Source organism: Python bivittatus, unplaced genomic scaffold (genome assembly GCF_059951505.1).
Source record: "Python bivittatus isolate LINGU-HERP-01145 unplaced genomic scaffold, Pbiv_v1 ctg000480_np1212, whole genome shotgun sequence".
Lineage (NCBI taxonomy): Eukaryota > Metazoa > Chordata > Lepidosauria > Squamata > Pythonidae > Python > Python bivittatus.
In genome coordinates this window covers 44066517-44090522 of record NW_028277075.1, presented here as the reverse complement: position 1 = coordinate 44090522, position 24006 = coordinate 44066517, and the positions used below count along the sequence as shown (strand labels likewise).

The window sequence follows — 24006 nt, the reverse complement described above, 5'->3', positions numbered from 1 at the left end:
CTGTAAACTGCTGTAACTAAAGTCCTGCCTAAGAATTTCTTTTTACATAACTCATTTTGACTTTGATTATAATACTCACTGGTTCTTGTCTATTTCCAAACCCATTTCAGAAATGCTGGTCATTTAAAGCCCTAAATCAGAGGTAAGCAACCTATAGCCTGTAAGCCATATCCCACCTTCCAGCATCCCATTTATAGCCCCATAGGGTCTTTATTGTATTTTGGGAATTGAGGATTTTTGGAGCTAAAATAAGTGTCTTAAAACCTTGCAGAACCTTAGGGCAACCACAATGTCAGGTTTTGTAACAGACTTGTCTGTAAATCTTGGTTCTCCTAACACTTAACCCATTATTGAGTAATTGGATTACTCAGGAGAAGGTTCTTAGACAAAACTAGACAACCCATGACCTGTTGGGTCATCGTTTCAGAGATATTTCGTTACCTAAACAGAGAAACAGAATGACCAAGGACAAAAAAGCAGTGGGAGTGGGAGCGACTTCCTACTTCCTGCCAGCTTCCCCATTGACTTTCCTTGTGGAAAGCTGACAGGGAGCATTGGAAATGATGATCACATGACTGTGGCAGCGCGGCAGCACTTAAGCAGTCACAACCTTGTCAAATTTAAATCACACAGAAGTAATGGGTCCCGGATTTTGGATGCATTCTGTAAGTTAGCCCATTTGAGGTACCTTGGTTCAAAAAATGTTTCCCTATGATACACTGTTTTGCCCAATCAAAGGTGACAAACAGACAGGAGAGTTTTAGTGGTATATAGATTCAGCTGAATTTCTTTTAGTAAAAACGTCAAATTTATAGAGTGTGTGTATGACTTCATTCTTGTCCACTGCAGTAACAAAAGTCAAAACCTTTACTACAGGGTTTAAGTTATACTTTTTTTCTCTCATGCCTTCCTGAATCAATGGATACGTGGCTGTTCTCTTAATTTTGGCAGACACCTGATCTATGATGACATTATGGTTCTTTCTTGAATGGGAACCATTGGTTCCTATTTACCAGCTTCATTCCTTATACCACTTCTTTATTTTTTCCCTTGAAATGGTCTTCTACATTTGGAGGTTACTTTCTTTCTCTTTTTGCTCATGCTTAGTTTAAGGGATCTGTCCGCTCCCTGCACTTCTAATTTTTCATTGGCCTATTTATCCCTCTTCCTGACACTGGGTGGCAGAAAGATGGGTGGGGAGAGATTTTTCTATCTGTTCTTCATCAGCAACTTCCACATTCCAGAATCCTCTCTCATATCTTCAGATTGGGTATCTCTGTATATCTCTCACTCATTAGTTGTGTATATCTCCCCCTAGTCAGAACTTTTGGGGAACAGAAGCTTGGTTTTGTGGTAAGGACAGGTGGCCTGAACTTCTGGAGTACTGCAAATGGAATTGTTGAAGATGTGGTACATCAGCATCTTCTGCCACTTACAAAGAATTGTTTGTCTTTTCAATAATTCAAATGTTCCAGTTAATAATTAAGGAGGGGCTGAGTGGCTTGAGATTTTGGGAGAAAATGGAAGCCTCTGAAGGGGGGAGGGTCATGAAGCATTTGGCAGCAGATGCAAGTTGTAGCCACAGGTGGCCTCAAATAGCAACATCTATGTAGAGGCAAGAACTGTGTTATAAGTGAATTCAACATAGGTAAAATATGCAAATTGTCTTCCTGACACGTCTCTGCTTTGCTATAATTCCTTTGTATCTAATCAGACCTGTGTTAATGCTGACAATCTCTGGATGGCCTGATGAATGGGTTAATCCTGTATTTCATCTGATACCTTTGTTTGAACTGGTCAGTTAAGTCTTTCATTCCAGCCCACCTCCTGAGCTAATACCTAAAACTGAAGCGGAATATTCCTATACTGAACACATACTTGTTGGAAGTGATGGATTTACAGTAGGCTGCAATTTACTTGATGGGATCCTCAGTTAGCCCTCAGTAATAGCACAAAATTAGGGCAGTTATAAGTCTGAATCAGAAGAGGGATTGCCCATTTTATAGCCCCCACAATCATTAGGCTAATTATAAAACTTACTAAGATTCAGTGAGTGGGAAATTGATCAGATCTCAAGAAATAGTTCAAATTGAGCAGGGAAAGAAATGCTTGTATTTAGATTCTCATTTTATTTGTCAGCTAAGGAGGCAGGATCTTGGACTTGGACTGATACGGGGACCAGCAGTTGTGGTATATTCTGTCTCGCCTGCTGATTTGTGATCTGGGATAACTGGTTCACCTGAGTTGCCACTTGATTCTAATACTGGAGCAGGGCACTGATGATTAATCAGCAGTTACCAGATCACAAAGGGTCTATAGCCATAGTTTAATCCTTGGTCTCTAAGCAAAGACCTTCCTCCTATAGTGATGTGAGTAGGAATAGCCAAATCTAGCTGTCAGGCCTCACACAAGGCTTGGCTGTAAATCACCAGACTCTTAATTCAGGAATTGGGTTACTTGGCAGACATGTCTTGTTTACAATAGTCTCTTTGTTGTAGACAAGAATAAAGCTACATGCACATAGATGATTTGCCCTCCAGTGGTATACAGAATCAAAGTTTTTATAAAGTCTGTACTCTAAGATTTACACTCTATCTTTTTTTTTCTCCCACATTTCTGATTCAATGGATACTTGGCCATTCTTTTGATGGCTTTAGAAGGCACCTAATTTATGTTGATGTAAGAGTTCTTGCTAGCCTAGGAAGCCCTGGGCCAGCTTAATTTCTTACACGTAACCCTCCTGAAAACTCAAATGTCCCTGAATTTTTCTCCCCCAATCCTGTTCTTTAAAACCAACCCTGGGTACCAAAAATCAAAGAAGCAACTCCAGAAAATTCCAACCCTGATGATGCTGTAACATCCCAAACCATGCTCTTTGCAGCCACTGAACAAAGCAGAAGGAGCAAATATAACCCAGAGACATAAAAGGATGTTCAACTTGGTCTTAAACTGTATATTCTTTTCCCACCCACACATTTAATCGAGAATCGCTCAGTGTAGCTGGTGGATTCACAGGAAACAGCTTGCCCAACAGCTTCATTTGCATCTTCTTTTTTCCTCATGTTATATGCACATAAAATAACAGTGAAATTATCTGCAGTAGGCTTTGTTTGGCAACTGATATATTAATGAAGTTATTTCTCTAGTTTTAAAATTTGTTCATTTGTTATCCTGAAGACAGATTATTTAGAAGAGAAAGGGAGAATCTAAATTGCTCTGCCTGTATGTGTACATCAGTAGCCTACTTTTCAGCTTCTGGGGTGCTTTTGAGTAGTGTGTATGTGTGTGTGTGTATGTATATATACTTGGCGATGTATGTATGTATGTATGTATGTATGTATGTATGTATGTATATACTTGGTGATATATATATATATATCACCAAGTTTTGGTAGCTTATAAATCTTTATGCATCCCATTCTAAAGATTTAGTTTTTCAGTCTCCTTTGTGGTCTTTTATAAGTTGTTAAGATGATGGCAGTTGAGAAAATTTCTGTTTCTTGACAATTGCCAGTCTGTTGAATAATCACATTCAAACATAATTTTGTTTTACTTTAATATTCCTTCAAGTTCATACCTAGTATGGTAGTCTTCCAATATTTCAGTTGCTATTGAAACGATAGCCTTTCTGTGTTTAAATAAGATGTCGAGGCATGATTCAAATGCCAAATTTAGCCTATTAAAAGCAACATAAGATTAAACAGCAGATGTACTGCTTGCTGTTTAATCCTGTCCACTAACTACATTGGGCCTCTAGATTTACTGTGCCCTGTGGCACATCCCCAAAACAAATAAACTTAAGTCTGACTCAGACAAGCCAACTGTGCTCATAAGACATGGCAAGTTTCATTTAAAAAAAACCCTGATAAATAACATAGAATGGATAATTGCATTTTTCAGCAGCTGATCACAACTGATCAACTTTTCTTTAAGGTGTCTTTCAGCTAATTATTGAGGGCAGTGGCCCCAAACCGCCCTCCATATAAGGATAAGGAACCTGACGCCTCAGGATGTTGTAGAAGGATAACTCCCTGCATCCTTCATCACTGGCTTGGACTATGCTGATTTGTAGTTCAGCAACATCTGGAGAGCCATACGTTCAACATGTCCTCTCTTTAAGATAGCTTCATGTTGTCTTCTCAGACAAAACTGAGGTCCCCGAGTTGTTCTGTGGCATTATTTAGGCTCAGTTCTGTTAATTCGAAAAGTAGTGAATGAAAATAATAAAAATTAGGAAGTTATCAGAAAAATATTTTTCAAATGGGAATTTTGACTGGAATACCTTACATACTATAAACTTTCCATATCAGAAAAATCAAGAAAGGTTCCCACTTTAAGGTTCTGGAAAACCTTTAAGAAAGATACCTCTGCCTATTTTGTTCTACTCTTTTTAAATACGGAAAACAGTCTGGTACATTTGAATTATTTTGAGTCCACAAAAATCCCCAATTTAAATCGTACTTTCTACAACCTTTAAAGTACATTATGTTTTGATGTTCGTAAGAGTAAAAATTTGTAGTCCAGTTCTACCACTTATCAAGTTGGTAGCTTCAGAACCAAAAATGGGGTTCTGAAAACATTTGAGGCTACTTATCTTGCTCATACAAGTGGTATTAAAAAGGAAAAAAACCTTGCATTTTAGATAACCTGTGACCCATTGGGTCATCATTGCACAGGTATTTCCTTTCCTAAACAGAGAAATAGAATGACCAAGGGCAAAAAAGCAGTGGGAGTATGAGTGATTTATGACTTGCTGTCAGCTTCCCCATTGACTTTGCTTTTGGGAAGCTGGCAGGAAGCATCAGAAATCTTCCTTCCTTCCTTCCTTCCTTCCTTCCTTCCTTCCTTCCTTCCTTCCTTCCTTCCTTCCTTCCTTCCTTCCTTCCTTCCTTCCTTCCCCCTCCCCCTTCCTTCCCCCTCTCCCTCCCTCCCTCCGTCATATAATAAAGGCTTGGGCCATTTGCCCTCCCCTCACAACCCTCAGGAGAGCCCCAGTGAAGCCACCGCCGCCTCCTCCTCCTCCTCCTCAGCTCACCTGCAGAACTGCCTGCCACAAAGGGAGCCATGGACCAGGAGGAAAACTGCACCCCCACTCCCCATTCCACCATGTCCCAAGGGCCCCCTCCCTTGAGGGACGAAGAGGGCTCACCCACCCACCACCCCCATCCCCCAGTCAGCCTATCTCACCAGTAGGCATCCAAGTTGCTCCCTCATCCTTCCCTCAACACCCACCGCTGTTAAGAGATTTAAAATAGTGGCCTCAGTTTGAAAGCAACTAATCGACACTCGCCCATTGGGCCTTGCTGCCAGCCCAGTGGGCACAGAGGAAGGCAGGAAAGAGGCCAGGGATATGCCCATGACAATCACATGATCTGGGCTGACCATGGTAGCACAGCAGCGCAGCAGTGCTGAATCAGCCACAAATTTCCCAAATTTCAACCCCATGGGAGTAATGGGTCCCAGATTTTTGATGTATTCTGTAAGTTGGCCCATTCGAGGTACCTTGGTTCAAAAATTGTTGGCCTATGACATACTGTTTCACCCAGTTGAAGACATCAGAGTTTTAGTGCTGTATGGATAGAGAAAATATTTACATTCTACTTTCCAATTTTTAGCACCAAGATTGCTGTCGAAAGACATTTAAATACAAATTGTTCATGGTCTAAATAGATTTTAGTTATTTACCAAATGTATACACGATCTCAATCAAAGACTGTAAGCACCCTTCTCAAATATACTTGAGAGCAAAGCTAAATACAGGCAATGGGGGTTGAAGTTATATAAAGCAATATATAAAATTATAATTATATAAAAACTTTTTTCTCTTGTATGGGTCCAGCTGAGGAAGATTTTATTATGTTTAGTGTTTTGGAAAAAAATACACAAGAGGAAAGGTACATAAAGCATATCCTTTAAACAACATTAACTTGTATGCCAATAAATTAGCAGATCTGGCACTTGCCTTCATCACAGTCTTATCCAAGACTGGTTTCAAAGGAATACTGTTCAGAGGGAAGTACTGTATGTAATGTCCACCAACTCTAAGGTTTCTCACTGATTTTTTTTCCCCTCCCATTGAAAGAGCCAGGTTCCATCCCAATATAATGCTGCCTGGGTAATGATTGTGGCATTTGGATCTTTGTGCACAAAATCAGTACATTTACACTGGAGACTTTAAAACTAGTGGGTCTTTTTGGCTTGAGAATTCCAAGGCCTGGAGTCTCAACACATCTAACAGGGTATACAGTGGGGAAGGCTGATTTTTGCGATGATGCTCCAGTGAAATTCCATAATCAGACTTCATATACTGTACACATGAATGCGCACAGAGTTTTGTATAAAGCAAATATTTTAGTATGAAATATTTTAAAAGAGCCAGACTACAACTGGCTGCACAGTTAAGAGCTACTTAACTCAGCTAGAGAGGCTCTTTTAAAGACTTCTCTGATTGCCAGATGCTCAACCATCTAGTATGCGGGAAAGGCCTTCTCCTGTGTGTTCTGCTAAGGAGAGGCATTTGGCTCACCCTCTCTCAACATTTAGGAAGAGAGAAAAAACATACATCTTCCGCCAAGTGCTTAATTTTTAATTTATTCCAACATGTAATTTAAATTCTGGTTTTAACTGTATAGCATTGTATAATTGATTTATTTTTTATTGCTCTAAGCTGCAATAAAAAAAGCTGTAGCTGGATAGAGTTTTGACAAGATCCTCAGAGAGAGAGGTGAGAAGTTTAAAGAACAAATTGCAGTGCGTAGAAGTGAGGATGATGTGCAAGGATAGAAAAGGATGGAAAGGATGACTGATGCCTCTTTCCTCCTTTCTTTTCCTCTGCCATGGTTGTCCCTTTGTCTCGTGCTGTTTTTATGTTTTCTGTATTGTTCTTTGTTTTTTAAATGTTTTAACAAAAGTAAACCCCCCAGAGTCGCTAGGTGTCAGCATATACATTTAATAAATTATTATTGTTGTTGTCGCACAGTCAGCCAGAAGTTTACACTGGATTTGGCATTTTTATCCACCTATTGAGTCCTTTCCAAGGACCTGAGATAGGCAGATGTTGTTGTTTGATGGGGTTATATTGTTGTTATTATTAGCGAATGGTGTTGTAAACTAGGTTAAACTATGTTTCCTTTCCTTTTTCTTATGTCGTGCCTTTAATTTCTTTGGTTACTATTTCTTACTCTTTTACTGTGTTCTCCATAATGTTGCTTATCTTGAAAAGACATAACATAATACGTATGTATATGTTACATTCAAAAATATCAAATTAATATTTACAAGTTTTCTAGTTTGTATTCTTTATTACAAAGGTTCCCCCCACCTCCGCACTTTCGCAGCACCTGAGCAAAAAAGTTTCACTCTGGAACTGCTGCTAGCTTTCTTCTCTTTGCTTCCAAAGCAGTGTTCACCGATAATGAACCTGAGCTTTATTTCATAGGCTTACTGAGTTTTGACAGTTGGGCAAACTATAGCTAGCTAATCCCTTTCAGTTACTGGGAATTTACTACCACCCCCTTCTTCAGCTAACACACTTGGCTTCAGTGCTACTGAATTTGGCACAGTCAAAAATCAAGTTTACTGATGAGCCGGCAGTTGGTCCAGAAAGGGTCACTATCTTTTCAAGATAAATTAAAGCATATCAGAGTTTTTGCTGGCAAATCACGTTAATGGATAGAGCACACAAGAGATCCTAATAAAGCTATCTATCTTTACAATTAACCATTTATACCATATATTTTAGGAAGAACACATGTATTTATCATGCAATTATGCCAAAAATCTTTTCTGGGAAAAAGTTAGGAAAAGATCAACAAAACCTGGTTACCAATCCTGAAAAATACAGCCTGCAAAAGGTCAACAAACTCAGCTCAACCACCAGGACACGTGAACAATTCACACAATGAACATGCTAATCACCCTCAGCAGCCACTCATTAACAACTCAACAGAAAAAAACCTGCCTAACCCCCAGGAAGGTACACACACATTCTGACACCAAAACAAGTAGCCACTCGTTAACCCAACCCCCCAACCCCCCCCTTCAGGCACCCTCACTGATCTCTATAAATACCCACAAAAGGGTCACCTCATCCTGGGCACAGAGAGAACTGCTCCTGTCTGTCCTCCTGCCCTCTGAAGATGCTGGTCACAGATGCTTGCGAAACGTTAGGAACCAAAACTTCCAGAACACAGCCACACAGCCCGGAAGACCCACACCAGCCATTAGGAAAAGATGTTAAAACATAGTGTAAAGCATACATTTTACATATAATGTATACATTATAATGCATATACAGATGGAGTTGGATGAAATAATCCTTGAATAAAGTTTAGTGAATTGATATTATTTCCTAGAGAAAAACACAACAGAATGGGATATATCCCTTTATGTGATATGGATATTTAAAAAAACAACAACAATTAGTATGGTATTTTTATATCTAAAGCGTAAAAAAGTCCTTTTGTACGGTGTTCTGAGAACTACAAATAGGGGGCAAGGGAGAGAAAGAGTGGATGCAGTCAGTACTGAACTTATTTTTTAAAAAAATTACTTAAGTTTCATATGTATTTGAAAATAAATTGTAATGACTGACATGATTCAAACTTACACTTACACTTGGGGTTGTACTGTTATGAAATTGTGAGTAAACTATTTGTGCATATTTTTATATTCCAAATTCTGGTTTTCAGAATATGAATGAACATATTCTGACCTTCAAAATTGTATAGGGGTATAAACTGGGCCATTCTTATGGCAAAGAAAGAAAACTAAGTACATTCTTCAAACACCAGTTTTCTCTCAGAAAACTGGTTGTGGATGGGAGGAATCAAACATTGTGAATAAAAAATATATTTGCATCAAAAAGATTGCAAGACTCTTTTATGTCTGTTTACGTGCAATTCAGAATTTTCCCAACTACATTAAAAAAACTTTAAAATTAATTGAAAGATACTATGCAACAGAATGGTATCTTAGAAAACAATTAAATACACTACATTGTCTTTAATAACTTGGTGTCCTCCAGAAATAATTTTGATACAGCTCCCAGAATTCCAGATGAAAAGGTCTTTGTCCATAACTGGGAATTCTGGGAACTGTTATCCAATACACTTGGAGGACACCAGATCGAGAAAGTTTGCCCTACACTGACTGATACAGAATTGAACTATTTCTCCAGATGTATACTGCCACCTGCAGGATTATTTTCAAGTCCAGATTATGAAGAGAAACATTCCAGACAAAATAATATTCCTCTGTTAAAGAACATTACAAGGACTTGTAACATCAGATTAACAATATGATTTTATGGTTAAGGGAAAAGAAGGGCTGGGGCACAACCAAACCAACCAATTATTGTAATTAAACAGGTAAACCAACTGGTCAGAATAAGCTTAAAACGGTTGATTTCAAAAATGATGTTTGTTAGTCCAGTTGAATGAAATATTTGGACATGCTATTGAGTTGTTTTGTAGTGCTTCGTTAATTTTTAATTTTGCTACAGTATTCCGAGAGGCACTTGTTCTGCAACTCAAACTATGAAAGGAACAGTGTTTCATGGGAACATACTTCTGAGATTGGAACATTTCTGTGTTTATTTAAATGGTTATATACATTCAGTGAGAAAAATCCAGTGAGACATGAGACACAAGGAGTTTTAAAGATAAATGTACCCTAAGAGATATAGTACAGAATGATGAATGTAAGGCTTCTGTACAGATAATACACGTTTATTAGATTATACAGAAATGTTTCAAGTAATTAAGAAGACTCCAGCATGGCCTTGTCCGAGGGCAGAAGTTTATGCCACAGTTTATTCACAGAAAACAGAAAAGAAAAAAAAACCCCAATGGATACTTTAGATAAGGATGCCTAAGTGGTAGTGACAATTCAGAAGTGAAGTGCAATGTTTAATTACACAGAAGCTGAAAGGCTGCAGCTGACATTGTAAGCCTGAATGCTTCATCATTTTCTTTATAAACCCAAGTGACCAAGATGTCATTAGAGCTGTGTTCAGTTACTGCCAATTATTAAAACAAACAAACAAACAAACAAACAAACAAAAACTCTTTAACAGGCCAAAACGTTCAACAGTTCACATCAGAAACTCAGTGGTTGAACTGCCCATTATTATTACAAAACCATTAATTATAGTGACAACGAATAGAACATTAGAAACTAAGGCAGGCTATGATATTGATAAGTTAAGAAATCAGTGCATTCAATTTCTACTCACTTGAATAGTGAGCAGTAATATAAGAGATGAATGCATAGACCACACTGAGCACTCACAACATTTTACTTCTAGCAAGATTTCAAGCAGTAAAGAGATAAGTTTTTCAGATGCCACTGTGTCATTTTTGTTAGGTTGTTCTTAGCCATGATGGTTAAATGCTGCATAAGCTAACAATTTGGCCTCATAGTTTAAGGAAGAATGACAAACTTCTGGTCCTCCAGTGCTTCCCACCCAACCCATAGAGCTTCTGATCTAGGCATATACCTTTTCTATTGCCACGCCCACTTTTTTTTTTTTAACCTCTCCATTCTACTTTTATTCTGACTTTTTGGTCTCATCACTGCTTTTATTTCTTTTTGAAGCTATATCAGGGCTTTTCATTAAGCTCCAGTAGTCTTATGGAACTTTACGCTGTTCCCATTATCACAGACAAAATCTACTCATCTAGAATTCCCATGTGACTAGAAGATACACCTTGACTGAATAAAAAAGATTAGAACAACTTTGTTACATCTAGGTAGAAATGTGTTTCACACTTTCTTTGTTATTTCTGTGTGCAATAATAATGCCTTTCTGAAAATTACTTCCAAATAGGCATGCATAGGATACTTTTATTTTTGAAGGTAACTATCATTGTGTGAGTAACTTTTTCAATTGTGTTTAATAAAACAGAAAGGGGGAAGATAGAAAGAATATATGCACATGTCGCCAAACCCAGTTGGGCAGTATTTGTATGCAGGCTAATATCTCTTTGTTATTAATGTCTTGATGAGTATGAGTTCTTCCAGAATTGCAACAAAAGCATTACCAGCCCAAGTACAAAGACACAGAAAATAAGAAAATAGAAATGATTCAATAGGAAAGAAAATCTGGCCTGAGAACACACAAGCTGAGAAGTTATGAATATAGATTTGTCAGGAACATATAACTTTTCAGTCCCACCACTGCTTTTACATCATGATAGTTATGAGTTCATTCTCCATGCTGGATTTTGGACCTTAATTTGGATGTTTTTGAAAATCTCATTTTATTGTATTGTATTGGTATTTTAATGAATTTGCTTTATTGTGAAAATCATTTCCAGATGCTTTGTGAGATAAATACATTAAATAAATATCTTTTTGTATCCTTTGAAACTACCATTATATCAAAGTTTATAAAACACTAAATCATATTTTACTATCCTTTTAAATTAAGTGAAAGGACCATTTTCAATAAGCTTAATACAACAGAGCACCTCTTAAGAATACATATAAAATCTGCATTCATGATGAGTTCTTCCTTTTTATGTAACAACAGAACACATTTACAGCTATCAACCCTGTACTCAATGATCCTTGAAATTAAATTTAAATCATGTACATTCAGAATCCTTCATCCTCTCCATGGAAAGTAGGGAGTAGAAGTCAACAGGCTGATTTATTATACGAAAACATTAGAGATGCGCTTGAGATGTTTACTTTTGTGGCTGCTCTTAATCAAGAATATGCAACTTCAAAGGGATGGATTTTCAGCTCCTACTTCCCTGGGGCTGATACTATTTTCTAAACAACAAAACAAAATTATATGGATGCCAGGGCAACACTGCTGGTGAGAAAGGTTACAGACTAACAAGGAATCTGCTTCAGTCATGGTGAATTGCAGCCATGGTTTCAAATAGAAGATGTTATATGCAGTGCATACCATCTGAATCTTCACTTATATCTTATTTTCTAGTATAAAAATAGAGCGCATGTGTAAAACAAAATCCAGAATTAGCAGGGCTAAGAATAGGAATAATTCCTTTTTAATCCCTTTAATGGAATCTCTAAGAACACTAACATAAGGAAGGGGTGCTTTCCTGTTCATTTGATTATATGAATTAGGCATTAATTTTAAATGCAAGTAATTATTCTCAATAGGCTCCCTTTTTTTGACAAAACAGCTTCTGAAATATGTAAATGAGGTTGCACATGTTTTCTATGCAGACCATCCCAGATGCAAGTTTCAGAATGTCCAGATAAGATTGGAAAACTTTCTAGCTAAAAACCTGGAGAAGTACTGCAAGATGGATTAGACAGAGCAAAGCTCTACCATGTTCGTTTAAGGCAGTTTCCTATGATCCTATATACTCTTTTTCCCAGTTGATACCCCCTCCCCCCGCACATGGCCCCCAAAACACATGCTTATTGTTACAAACTTTTGTTTTGAGTCCAAGGGGTTGTGATAATGTGGAGTGGAGAAGTATTCACCATGGAAGACAAAGACTGGAACAGAATACCCTATAAAATGGCCAGAAAGTAGATGTCATACTTCAAGTGGGAAAGGGCAGTCAATCAGGGAGAAGCAACTTCATGTCATTCTTCAATGCAGTGTTTCATTCTACATATGCAGCCAAATTCACCTAGTTGATTTCCTCTAATATAGATTAGAAGCCAACATTCCTTGATCTCTCAAGTTTTTGTACAGTCCCAACATCTTCAACATATGTGAAACATGTATAATTCAGTTCTAAAACAATACCTATATGGCAAATGTTGTGCCATCTCCTTCCTTATGACAAACAAACTTTTTAAACAAGAAAAATGAAAACAGGAAAACATTTAGAATTTCCACAATACCACATAAAGAAGGGCCTACTGGCAAAATGCAGTCAAATTAAGTTGTATTTTAAACATACTTGAAAATGATTAATTTTGGCTGAATCATGTCATTTATTTACAACCATTCAAAAAATCTGGTCAGATTTTTATTCAGTGATTGGGAATAGCATGTGTAGTGTATTAACACAAACTTCAGTTCACTCACCTTTCTCACTGCTACTTGCTAGAAGGGATGGTGGGCTTGTGGGTTTGGATTTGTCATAGTTGTTAAAGCTCTGGCTGCGCCGATTGTTCGAACTTGCTGGACCACGGGTTTTTACTTCGCTGCCTGCAGCTGAAACCCTCGTGGTAGGACCTGGAAGCCTGTTTTCAGGGTAAAAAGAAATAAGTAAACATGCTTGCTCTCAAAATGTAAATGGAGCTGATTTAAGTTCACGTCAAATTGGAGGGGGGCTTACCTCCTTTACAAAGACACCTGACCAAGTAAAGAGCTTATACTCCTGTATTTCTATGCAGTTCCAGTGCAAAGCCTTCCGTAACTAGTTAGATGGAGTCAGCATCCATGTCCATGCAAGGCATATATACCTTTTTCCAACCATAGGGGACCAGTTAGCCTTTTTCTGTCCATGTGTTATTGGTACTTAACATTTCACTGAATCACTAGGCATCAAAACATTTAAATCTAAATGTTTGATTCTGTCGTTATTGAAATATTCTGCTTCAAGGAGCCCCAGTTCTAAATAATGACAGTGATCACTAACTGATTTTAGTCTCCTTGAAAAGATCTTGACTTTGCCATATCACAGCTGGATTTGGATGGTGTGCCTATTTCTCATACGTATACATATATGCATGTGTGCGTGTGTATGAGTTTATTAGTGAAAAACTATAAATCATATCTTCAGAGACTGTGTTTCCTCAGTTTCTCTGTTCTAGTTATGACACATGATTGATGCACTAGCTACAAAACCTTTCCTGCACTGAATCCCAGAGAGAGGTATAGTTTCTGTATCTGGCTATGTAGGCTGCAACATGCCACACAGTCTTTAGTTACACTGATTTCTTCTCAACCTAAGTATATGCTAGATTACAAATGCAAGCGACAACTGAAGGAATCCTTATGTAAGTTTATATACCTATATGAACATTAACCAAAGACATGATGGATTATGTTGTCTGACTCAGAAATACTGAGGGAGAGAGAGATTGAGATTGAGATTCTGCCCCAAATACTAGATTCTAGAGTTGATATTCAGGGCTCTCGATTGAAAATATGCAGCACAATCCTTGGCAATTTGCTTTGGAATAAGCCACACTCAATTTGGTGTGATTCCCAAATATGTGTATTTATGATTGATGCTTTGATATTTGCACGCTTAATGTTCATGTTTTTAATCAAGTTACATAGAACAAAATGAAATGAGCAATATAAATCATGTTTGGTGCAATGCATCTAGAATTTCTACTGCAAAGGCCTATTATATAATTTCTATGTAACTCATCTTCATCTGGCAACAGCTTGGGTACTGAAGTTTCCAGCAGTTGATGCCTTTTTAGCAAGAAACAACTTATGTGTCAATGTTCTCAGGTATTAAAATAGCTTACTACATTTTTCTTACTTAATACAGAATGCAATGTTCTTGAGATATACCATAAAACCATCTGATTAGCACATTACAAACCTTTGTTACTCCAATGGCACTTTTATGACTCAGAAAAAGAAATGTTGGCAAGATTTCCTTCCCAACAGTTTCTAGAGTGTCCAGGAGGTGGAGAGGAGAGAAAAGGGAGGTAAGAAGACAGGTCAGCCTTAGAAGATGCATGCACATGCTTTCAAAGCTTACTGATTACATGTTCAAGCACAAATCAGCATCTTTAGCTCTCTACTTCCACTGACTACTGAAACATAAAACATGAGGCTTGCTTTTACAAAGATGAGCTCTTCTGTTTTCAAATGCTTCTGAAGAAGAAGCCAAAGTAAGGACAGTAAGACAATCATCAGAGAATTGTACGTGGCAATCATCCCAAATGCACACATGTAAACAGCCTTGGATACAGGAGACCCAAACAAAAACTACAATGGCGGAGTCAGAACAGACTTAGAAGGAAAGGAAAAGAAAAGAAGGCATTATTTCACTTTGCATGCTTTTGTGGGACTGGCATTGACAGAGCAAAAGCATTCATGCAGAGCTAGCATTGGCTGAAAGGAGAACAGATATTAATATAGAACTTATATTTATCCACCTGCCCATTATGTCTGTTGGGTATCTGAGAATACTTCTCCCATATCTATTTCTAATCATATGAACAGAACAAAACTACACAAGATATTCCTCCTCAAGGAACCCAAACATGGATAACCTCAAAAGACTGATATGCAGGTAGAAACACTGCCCAGTTTTGTTCAAAATTTCTACCAAAGTTTTCATTCTTGCTGTGGCTGCATTTCAGTTAAAAGAAAAAAATATTTATCAGGACCATTTCTGTACTCTCATATCATGTCCAATTTGACTCTAACTGAGCAAGACGTTTTGTATTTACAGAGCAGATAAGTATAATGGCAGTGAAGCAAGACTGATGAAGGAATGGATCACTTATTGTAAAATACTGCAATTTTCTGCACCAAAGAGTGAACAGACAGCTGAGAGGAAGGCATGTAAATTACAGAACAAAAGTAATGTCTTGCAGTTTGTGGACAAAAAGGCACAGCGTAATAGTGCATTCTATGATACAGATTTATGGAGCATTTCTATTAAAGTTTGTCACCAGAACTTTAATCTGTGATAAATAACATAGGCATTTCTAAAGATTAGAGACAAATCTTAGAGACATATGAATGGACTGAAAACCTTATTACTCATTCCCAGGCAGATTAGAAGTTTGCTATCCAGAAGACATCCAGAAAAAAAGATGACATGTATGACACTGTGTTCCATCACTTGACATAGGAGATATACTCACTGCTATTTGTTAGTGTTGAGGAAACTAATTGGATGTTAAAGGCATCAGCAATAAAGAGTAATTAGAAAGAAAGTTAAAACAGAGGGAAGGGTGAGATTAACAATTTTATGTCTTTTTCCACCATGGAAAATTGACAGCATTTACTTTGTCATTTAAGCCTGTTCAGGCGTAGATGATATGGCCTCCATATATTTGTGCCTTGGTGAGGGCAACTGAAATGCTAACATCTAGCTGTGTGGGAGGAGCTGCACATACATAAAAAGTTCCATGTGTTTGGGACTCCCATGGAACCTGACAGTGTGGAAGCATACATTGTGCCTCGGCGGTTCAAGTACCGATATCAAAGAAGATCCCAAACAAGTGTCTAATCCTGGGAATGGAACTAGTAGTGTGCCCATCCCATTTTAATAAGCTGAAACACAGATGTGAATCATATTTGACATAGACTGTTGTGTTACTGTTATGAATAGTTTTATCTGTCATCAATTAGATCTACCCATTTTCAAGCTATTATTAAATCTGCTCAGTATGTATTTATTATATTTATTATTTATAACTTAGTTTCTGAGATACGGATCAATAGAGACAAGATGCCAACAAGAACCCCTCTGTTCAGAGGAAGGGGTACGAGATTAAGGCAATCAATTAATCAGCTAGTATTAAATAAAAAGAGTTCTCTCAGGTTATTTTTAATATTTGGTTTAAAATCAACAGATAAGCATTGGTGAAGCCTGAAACATGCAGACTGGGATTTTTGCAAATGGGGTTATCCATGCTTTACGTCAGAGGAAGAAACGCTAACCTAGAAGTCTTTTTCTGACCGAGAGTGAATCGGATGATTTTGCTTTGAGATGAATCCCTGGGTGATGCACTGTACAACAAGAAAGGAAAAAAAAATTGGAAGATGCGAGTGAGTAAAGAAAAAATATTAATATAGAAAGCCACTGAGCTAAAAGATATGGAGAAACAATTTATCCAGATGTTTCCAAAGGAGAAAATAATTTTGCTCACCCCAGTCAAAGGTCTAGACATGGTACCTACTATAAGCTTCTATTTATAAAAGCAACGATAGTAAAGAGTTAGAACATGCAAATTTTATCACAATCAAATAAACTTTTTGCAAAACTTCACAGGTGAATGTACTTTCTGTTTTATACATTTCTAAAATGGTAAAAATCCCACAGGATGATATGATGAGACATGCCCCATATAACTGAGTACACTTTGATGCTTATATGAGAATAAAAATTTTGTTATTGTGAGAAATACCAAATTTCACCACATGAGGGTGCATGCTAAAGAAAGCTTCATCAAAAGGAATATAGAAGAGGAAAACCTCACCATGAAAAAAATAAGGAAAGCAATAGCATAATTCAATATTTATGATCCTCATATTTACTGAAACACACACACTTATTTTCATCACTTGCATTTTACTTTTTTTAATGACAATTTAATCAATAGAAATAGAATAAACAATCTGTAGGCTGTAAAGAGGTTTTATGGCTTAGTGTTTTTTTGTTACTGACAAAAATAGATATTGTGCTGTGCTGAAAATAATGCTAATTGTATTCCTTGTAGGAAAGTTTTTCTTATATGAAGACATACTTTGAATGTTTCAGAGGGATGGTACATTAAAAAAAACTACTTCCAGTGACCCTATTACAAGTATGTGTGAATGGGTGTGTACACACACACACACATCCATCAGGATCCTTTTCTTGAAAGATTCACCACTGTTCTCCAGTTAAAAAGGCAGGTATCCCCATGTTCTACACTTCGCTCTCCCCAACAAAGCTCATAGCTGTTTATAGGGAAAGGGAATGAGGAAGCAGCATGGGGCTACCATTCTTCCTTCTGTCTTGGCAACTGCTGTAAAGCATTAAAAACAATATTGAAAAATCCAATCATCTCCAGTCACTGGAAGATCCAATTACCTGACTTTAATGATGGCAAAATAAAGCATACACAGTTGTGTAAAGAATTTAACAAGGAATTCTCTTGTCAGTAACTGCAACCATATTGGAATTTGCATATAGTCATTCCAGTCCAATTAAGGAATACATATTTCTGGAAAGCAATTTCTGCACCTATTTCCATGACTGGAATCCCAGGCACATGTGGCTTTTGTGCATACAGGTCCTTCCCCTACAATCCAGTTGCCAAGACTGCACAAATGGAGCTCACTTGCAAAACAATAATTGCATGATCAGCTGTTCAGAGGGCAGGCCTGAATGTAGTTCTTCCCACCCTGCTCAATTGCTGAAAAGCTGACAATGTGATCAGAGTTTTTCAGTCTTCTAGTATATATTATTTTGCTCCATCTCCTTGCAAAATTGATGTGGTTTTCAAACTGACTGCCAGGATCAGAAATTCAGGTACTACTACAGTCTCCATGAGCATGATGGCACTAAATGATCCTTAAGGAGTATTTGAAATCCTCAGAATTACATACATTATTGTATTTAAAATAGAACATTCCACAACTTTAAAAAATTTAAAAGAACAAAATTAAAATGGTAACAATGGCTGAAAGTTCACAAGATCATCCTAGATCATGGAACTTTGGTATTCTTGCCTGAGACCACATAAATCTCATACAATAAGACAGAATATTCATGCAATCTCATGCTGAGATTTTTCAGGATTCATCAACCTTTTGAGATTTCTATCAGTCTGCATACTAGCAATTACAGGTGGTCCTCGTTTAATACCCACTTGTTCAGCGAATGTTCGAACTTGCAACAACGCTGAACGAGTGATACTTATGACCAGTCCTTGAAGTTCTGGCTGTCGCAGCACCCCTGCAGTTACATGATGACAATCCAGGCACTTTGCAACCAGCCTGGATTTCCAACCATTGCAGCATCCCACAAGCAAAGTCAATGGGAAAGCCAGCAGGAAGTTGGACATAACAGTCATGGGAGTTCTTGCTTAATGAACTGCACAGTCCTCACTTAACGACGGTAACCAGGGACTGGCACAACTGCCATCACTAAGCGGCACAATTACGTGACATCATGCTTTACAACCACATAGTTTAGCAACAGAAATTCTGGTCCCAATTACCGTCATTAAGCGAGGACTACCTGTACATGAACTCGTAAGACAATGGGCAGAGCTTGAAAATAATGGCTGACCCCCTTCCTTCTTATTAGGGGCATCTACTGTAGGTGCAAATGTACCCAAATAACTTGCTGTGAAACTCTTGGCATTTGGAAAAGGAAGGGGGGTTGAAGAAGGCCACTCACCTGGACTGCATTTCTGGTTGTGCTTTTAACTGAAGCTGTGGTGCTTGTGGGGGGTGCTGGCACTGAGTCTGAGGTGAAGCTGGCACCGGTGGTTGTGGCTGTAACTGCTGGTCTGGTGGTCCCACCTGGCTGGGGGAAGGAGAGCCTGCTTGCTGGGATGAGGTGGGCGGTTGCTGGGACGGAGAATGCTCTGAATGTTGCTTTGGGGACTGCTGTTGCTGCTGCTTGTAGCGCGACAGACTAAAGAAAAGGCCCAAGATGGCCTTTAAATTCCCATTCCTGATCTCTGAAAGGCAATTTCAAAAGAAGTATTTATATCAGCAACCAAGGCACTTGATTCATTTGAACAAATGTTTTGTTCAATATCAACTTTCTTTATTCAGCTCAGGCTCCCTGAAGACCCAACTGATCAAAATAAAATCAAAGAATTGATTAATTAAATTAGGTGTGCTGTCCCTTGCAGAAACAAAAGAATCCTCCAAGAAACTCAACCTTTCTTCTTTTTAGGTAAAGGGAGATACCAATTGCTTCTCGTGACCATGGTCCTCCAAGTAGCTTCAGTTCAGGATCAAGGCAAATAATTGTACACTCAATGAAAAAGTCAAGGAAAGTAAAAATCAGTGACAGAATCTGGTGTTAGGAAATAATGAAGTGCCATTCAAATTCTTGCCCATTTCTTTGTTTCCTTTGAGTCTTTTGTCTGGGTTATTTGTAGTTCCTAACTTACAGAATACACTGGGGAGCAAATGCCCTGGCCTACTGAAAACACACCTGGGGCAGCTGCAGAGTTAAGATCCCCACATATATGGAAGCCAAATAAAGCCACCCTGTGAGCATCAAGACATATTCTCCCATGACTGTATTCACCTCATACAAACATGCCACTGCCGAATGGCAAGGCCTGGTGTGTCTCCGCAGCAGGAGTGGGTCAGCCATCATGACCTTTTCATGCATACTTTCAACATGTGAGAGGGGTCATGTAAACCTCCAATAGTCTGGGGCTTGACTGTACAGGAAAATGCCATTAAGGACAAACGCAATTAAAAGCCTCAGTAACTTGACTCTTCAAAGGTATTAATAATAAATTTGATACCCCAAGATGGAAAAAGCAATCCGTTACTGGACTTTGTTGTGTGCTGGTTTCAGTGCTTCCAAAATAAACCATAAACTCTGCTTCCAATGAACTCTACAAATGTATTTCTTCTTCTCTTATCTCAAAAGATGGGCTGAGGTAATTTACCTGGCATCTTGCAACTGGACTTTGTACACAGAGGGCTCATCAAGCATGGTCTGAATTACTTCCTCCTACTACCGCCTTCTCCCTTTTAGGTCTGTTTAAGTACAGAGGCTCCAAGTTTCAACCCTGTGAGTGTATGACCTAGTCATTTCCATTCCGGCCACAAAAAAGGATTTGTTTTTTTGTTTAAAAAAGCTGAAAACAAAATACTGCCAGATGTCACAGTTTTTAAGGCACGGAGGGTTTCTTTTCAGTCTGGAGTTTGAAAACTTCCATGCTGTGAAGTTTCTGTTCTTTTGGTTACTTTGATTTCCTTTACCCCATTTTTAAATTTTAGTATTTGTTTTCTCCTTGAGGTATAAAACCACTCAGCTCTCAAGCAAGAGAAAAGGAAGACATGCAGGAAGGCCAATGGAGAAGCACAAGAGAGAGGTGGAGCAACCTGAACACAGAAGCTGTGCAGGCTTTGTTCAAAAATCTCTGCAACTACATTTGTGTCATTTTGCATTTAACCCCAAACAGAACGCTCGCCTAACAAACCACTCAGCTGTGAGTCATTAGATTCTGAGAATATAAAGACAAGTATTAATCAGGCTTTACTGGAAGCACTTGATCATTCTCCAAAGAGATGAACTTCATAACTTATTCAGAGAAATACAGAAATCTGTATCTTGTCATTCTAGGCTACTTTGAATGTAAATTTGAGAATCCAGTGCTATCTGTCCTTTCTGCCCACTCAGGATTTTTCCTTCATGCATAAATACAATCAACCAGAGTGGAAGACAGCTAGAAAAACAGTATAATTATCCCCAGTAATCATAGAGTTAATGCTCAGAGGCAAAGAATTCTGTTTGCAGGCTACCAGAGTGCCACAACCGAAAAAATAAAATCTCTATCAGCTGGGAGGACTTCTCTGAGTTGTGGATCTTCCCCTTAAGCATTCTGGCAGCTGATACCTACAAACATTCTTTCAAATTCACTAAGCTCAAGTGGCTGTGTGAACTCAATGGTAGAGAGGCTGCTTTTACTGTCAAGGAAACTATGCTACTAGTTTGGAAGGTAAAAGTGTATGGTTTGCAGAGATATCCATATCTCATGCAACTTGTCTCACAGGTAAATGACCAAGAAAAAATAGTCTCACCTTGATTTCCAAATCCAACCACTCCGAGATTAGTGAGAGAGATGTGAGGTAGAACATACAACAACAGATTTTACTGCCATTTAATTGAAGGGTTTTCTTTTAAACTGGTTTCCACTTACAAATATGCAAGTGAAAGTAAAAGTTCACCTTGGAACTGAGATACACATGCAAATACTTTTCAGTGTCAGCCCAATCACCTTCTGAGTACACAAAGCAGTCTAGAAAAACAAAAGCAGAGATGCTGAAAACTTGGGTAAAAGCCAGAGAATTTTACATAGAGTAAACCAGCCAACCAACCAAAGCAAAATATAAATTAAATTACCTTCAAAGTACAATGCATTTCTGGACCTAGATTATCTATGTCGGTGTAAACAGCCATTAATTTTGTCAAGGCAACATGGCATTGCATTTACAAAAATAAAACCAGCCCCTACTTACACCCATTATTAAAACTGATAGAAATAGGACTATATTAGATCCCAATAGATCTGAAGGTATTTTTAAGAAAAGGAAGCAGTAACTCTTCCCTGGTATAAATAAAAGGAAGAAAACAATGAAAGGACAGAAGTAGAATAGAGATGGAACAGAGTGAACTTATACCTTTTAATTAATGTGCATTCCAATAAGTTTAAAAAAACACACTTGTTATATCCAGCAGTCTTATCTAGTAAGAAAGAATGGGTGGGTCATAGCTCAGGGGTACAGCACAAGTTAGATTATATTTCTGTTTAATCCTGGCATCTACAAGTGGGGCTGGCAAACACTGTGTTCTGAAGACTACTTCAGACAGTTATCCCTAGTCACCATAGAAGATAACACTGAGCTGAATGGATTAAGATTTAGTATGAGGCAGCTGTTCTTATGAATGGCTTGGGTTTCTTCATTGGCAGAAAGTCCACAAATTGTCTTGTCTAAGTAAAATAAGGTAATTTGACCATTACTTAACATATTCCTATTGCTTTTTCTTCTACAAATAGTTCTTACATGGCTTCCTAGTCATTTTTTTTCTTATACAATAATTTCCCCCTTTTTGGCTTTTCATTGTGAAACATTTCATCTTATGATTTTCCACTGTTGTCATCTCAAAACCATTAGCCTCTTCTCTTGCCCTGACCATGTGACCGTTCCCCCTAAACGTTTATATCTCAAGATCTATGATGAATTTCTTGCACTTACCTTCAAAGCTTTTTTGGATTTTTTTGCTATTATATTGTAATCAGATTTGAATAGTGTGCCTGTTCAAAATCTTTCTCTAATCCAAACTTGAAGCCTTGAAACTAAGCTTTAGAAAAAATGGCCTGAATACACAGTCCTCCCATGTTTACTTAAATCTTCATCATGCTTTCCTCCTTCTGTTTCCCTGTGATGAATGTTGGATTTTAAATCCATTAGGGCATGGACTTCTTGCTATTACTATATAACACATTGATGGTGAGGATAATTAATAGCTATTATGACTTATATTATTATCATTACTATGATTTGCTAGTGTTAATCAGCATAAACCAGATTTCCCTCTATCTCATTAATTTTATTGCTGTTGGAAATCACTGTATGTTTTGAATCCCAAACAAAAATTTGCAGATAGAAAATTTCCCATAAAATAATAAAATTCACTATGAAATTAGACTTACCTTCTGCAGATAGTCCCTGTATGTTTATTCCTTTGGCAGCCAGAAAACTCAGGCACACATCTATGTTTTCAATCTTAAAAGGTCAGGGGTAGGGGAGGAGAGAATTTTTTAAAATGTGCTGTAATCAACTTGTATTTTCATTAAGTAGTGTACAAGAAATTAACTGGCTATGAAATGTTCATGCTGAGAAATGTTGCAGGAACAGAATTCTATTTGCATAATGGGATTCCTTATCTCATTATTGTTCTCCTATATCTACCAAAGTTGTTCTTGAAGGTTCAACCAATCCTTTGGAGCAGAGATGGGGAGAACAAGGACAGCAGTAGGCAGAGGAAGAATCCCTTATGCTGATACCATATGCACTTGGATTTTGCCTGTTGGCTACATATACTTAACATTTTGTTATTACATTTATATCCTCTTTTTAATTCCAAGAAACTACAGTAGCACAATATTTCCTGAATAGTTCACTGCTTACATTTTTGTGGATCAACATTCTTGTGCTTTGTTACTCATGCTGGAATAGAATCCATGTGTAAAACTTCTTGTAAATTGGATTGTCTTAACCACTATAGCTAAGGATTTAATTTTTGATGGTTTTCATGATATGGGAAGAATTGCTTAGCATGCACAGATTACTTCTTCATAAACATTCCTAGCAGTGCCCTACCAGCAGTACAATGGTACAAGCATAACCTTTCAGTGTTTCATGTCACTGTTTCCTGAAATTAAACAGTAACTTCATATTAGTTTGATATGAAAAAAATCACCATTACTCTGAAATAAAACATCAAGTAAAAATTTCTAGAAGTCATAAAAGAAAACAATAAAAACTGAACCAGAATCCAGAACATGTTTACCCGCCCAGCTGAACAACTGTTTACTCACACAATTATTGAAAAGCCAATTACTATTTCTCAGTTTGGATCTCCTTCACATCTAAGATGAACAGACTCAAATGGTTTA

General features: G+C 37.7%; 1 protein-coding gene across 6 annotated transcripts in view; it reads right to left on the bottom strand.

The window, feature by feature from the left end:
• Window positions 1–24006, bottom strand: part of NAV2 (neuron navigator 2) — a 307819-nt gene that overhangs the window by 166160 nt on the left and 117653 nt on the right. For 5 of the 6 annotated variants that reach the window (XR_015797036.1, XM_088145827.1, XM_088145828.1 and 2 more), the window contains exons 4-7: window positions 23041–23113; window positions 19029–19314; window positions 16580–16648; window positions 13022–13179 (exon numbers count right to left, since the gene is read on the bottom strand). Coding sequence is in view for 5 of the 6 variants with exons in the window: in XM_088145827.1 (XP_088001953.1) it covers window positions 13022–13179; window positions 16580–16648; window positions 19029–19314; window positions 23041–23113 (586 nt within the window). In the remaining variant the exon portion in view is untranslated. The remainder of the gene's footprint in view (window positions 1–13021; window positions 13180–16579; window positions 16649–19028; window positions 19315–23040; window positions 23114–24006) is intronic. The other variant, XM_088145829.1, reaches the window with a different exon arrangement.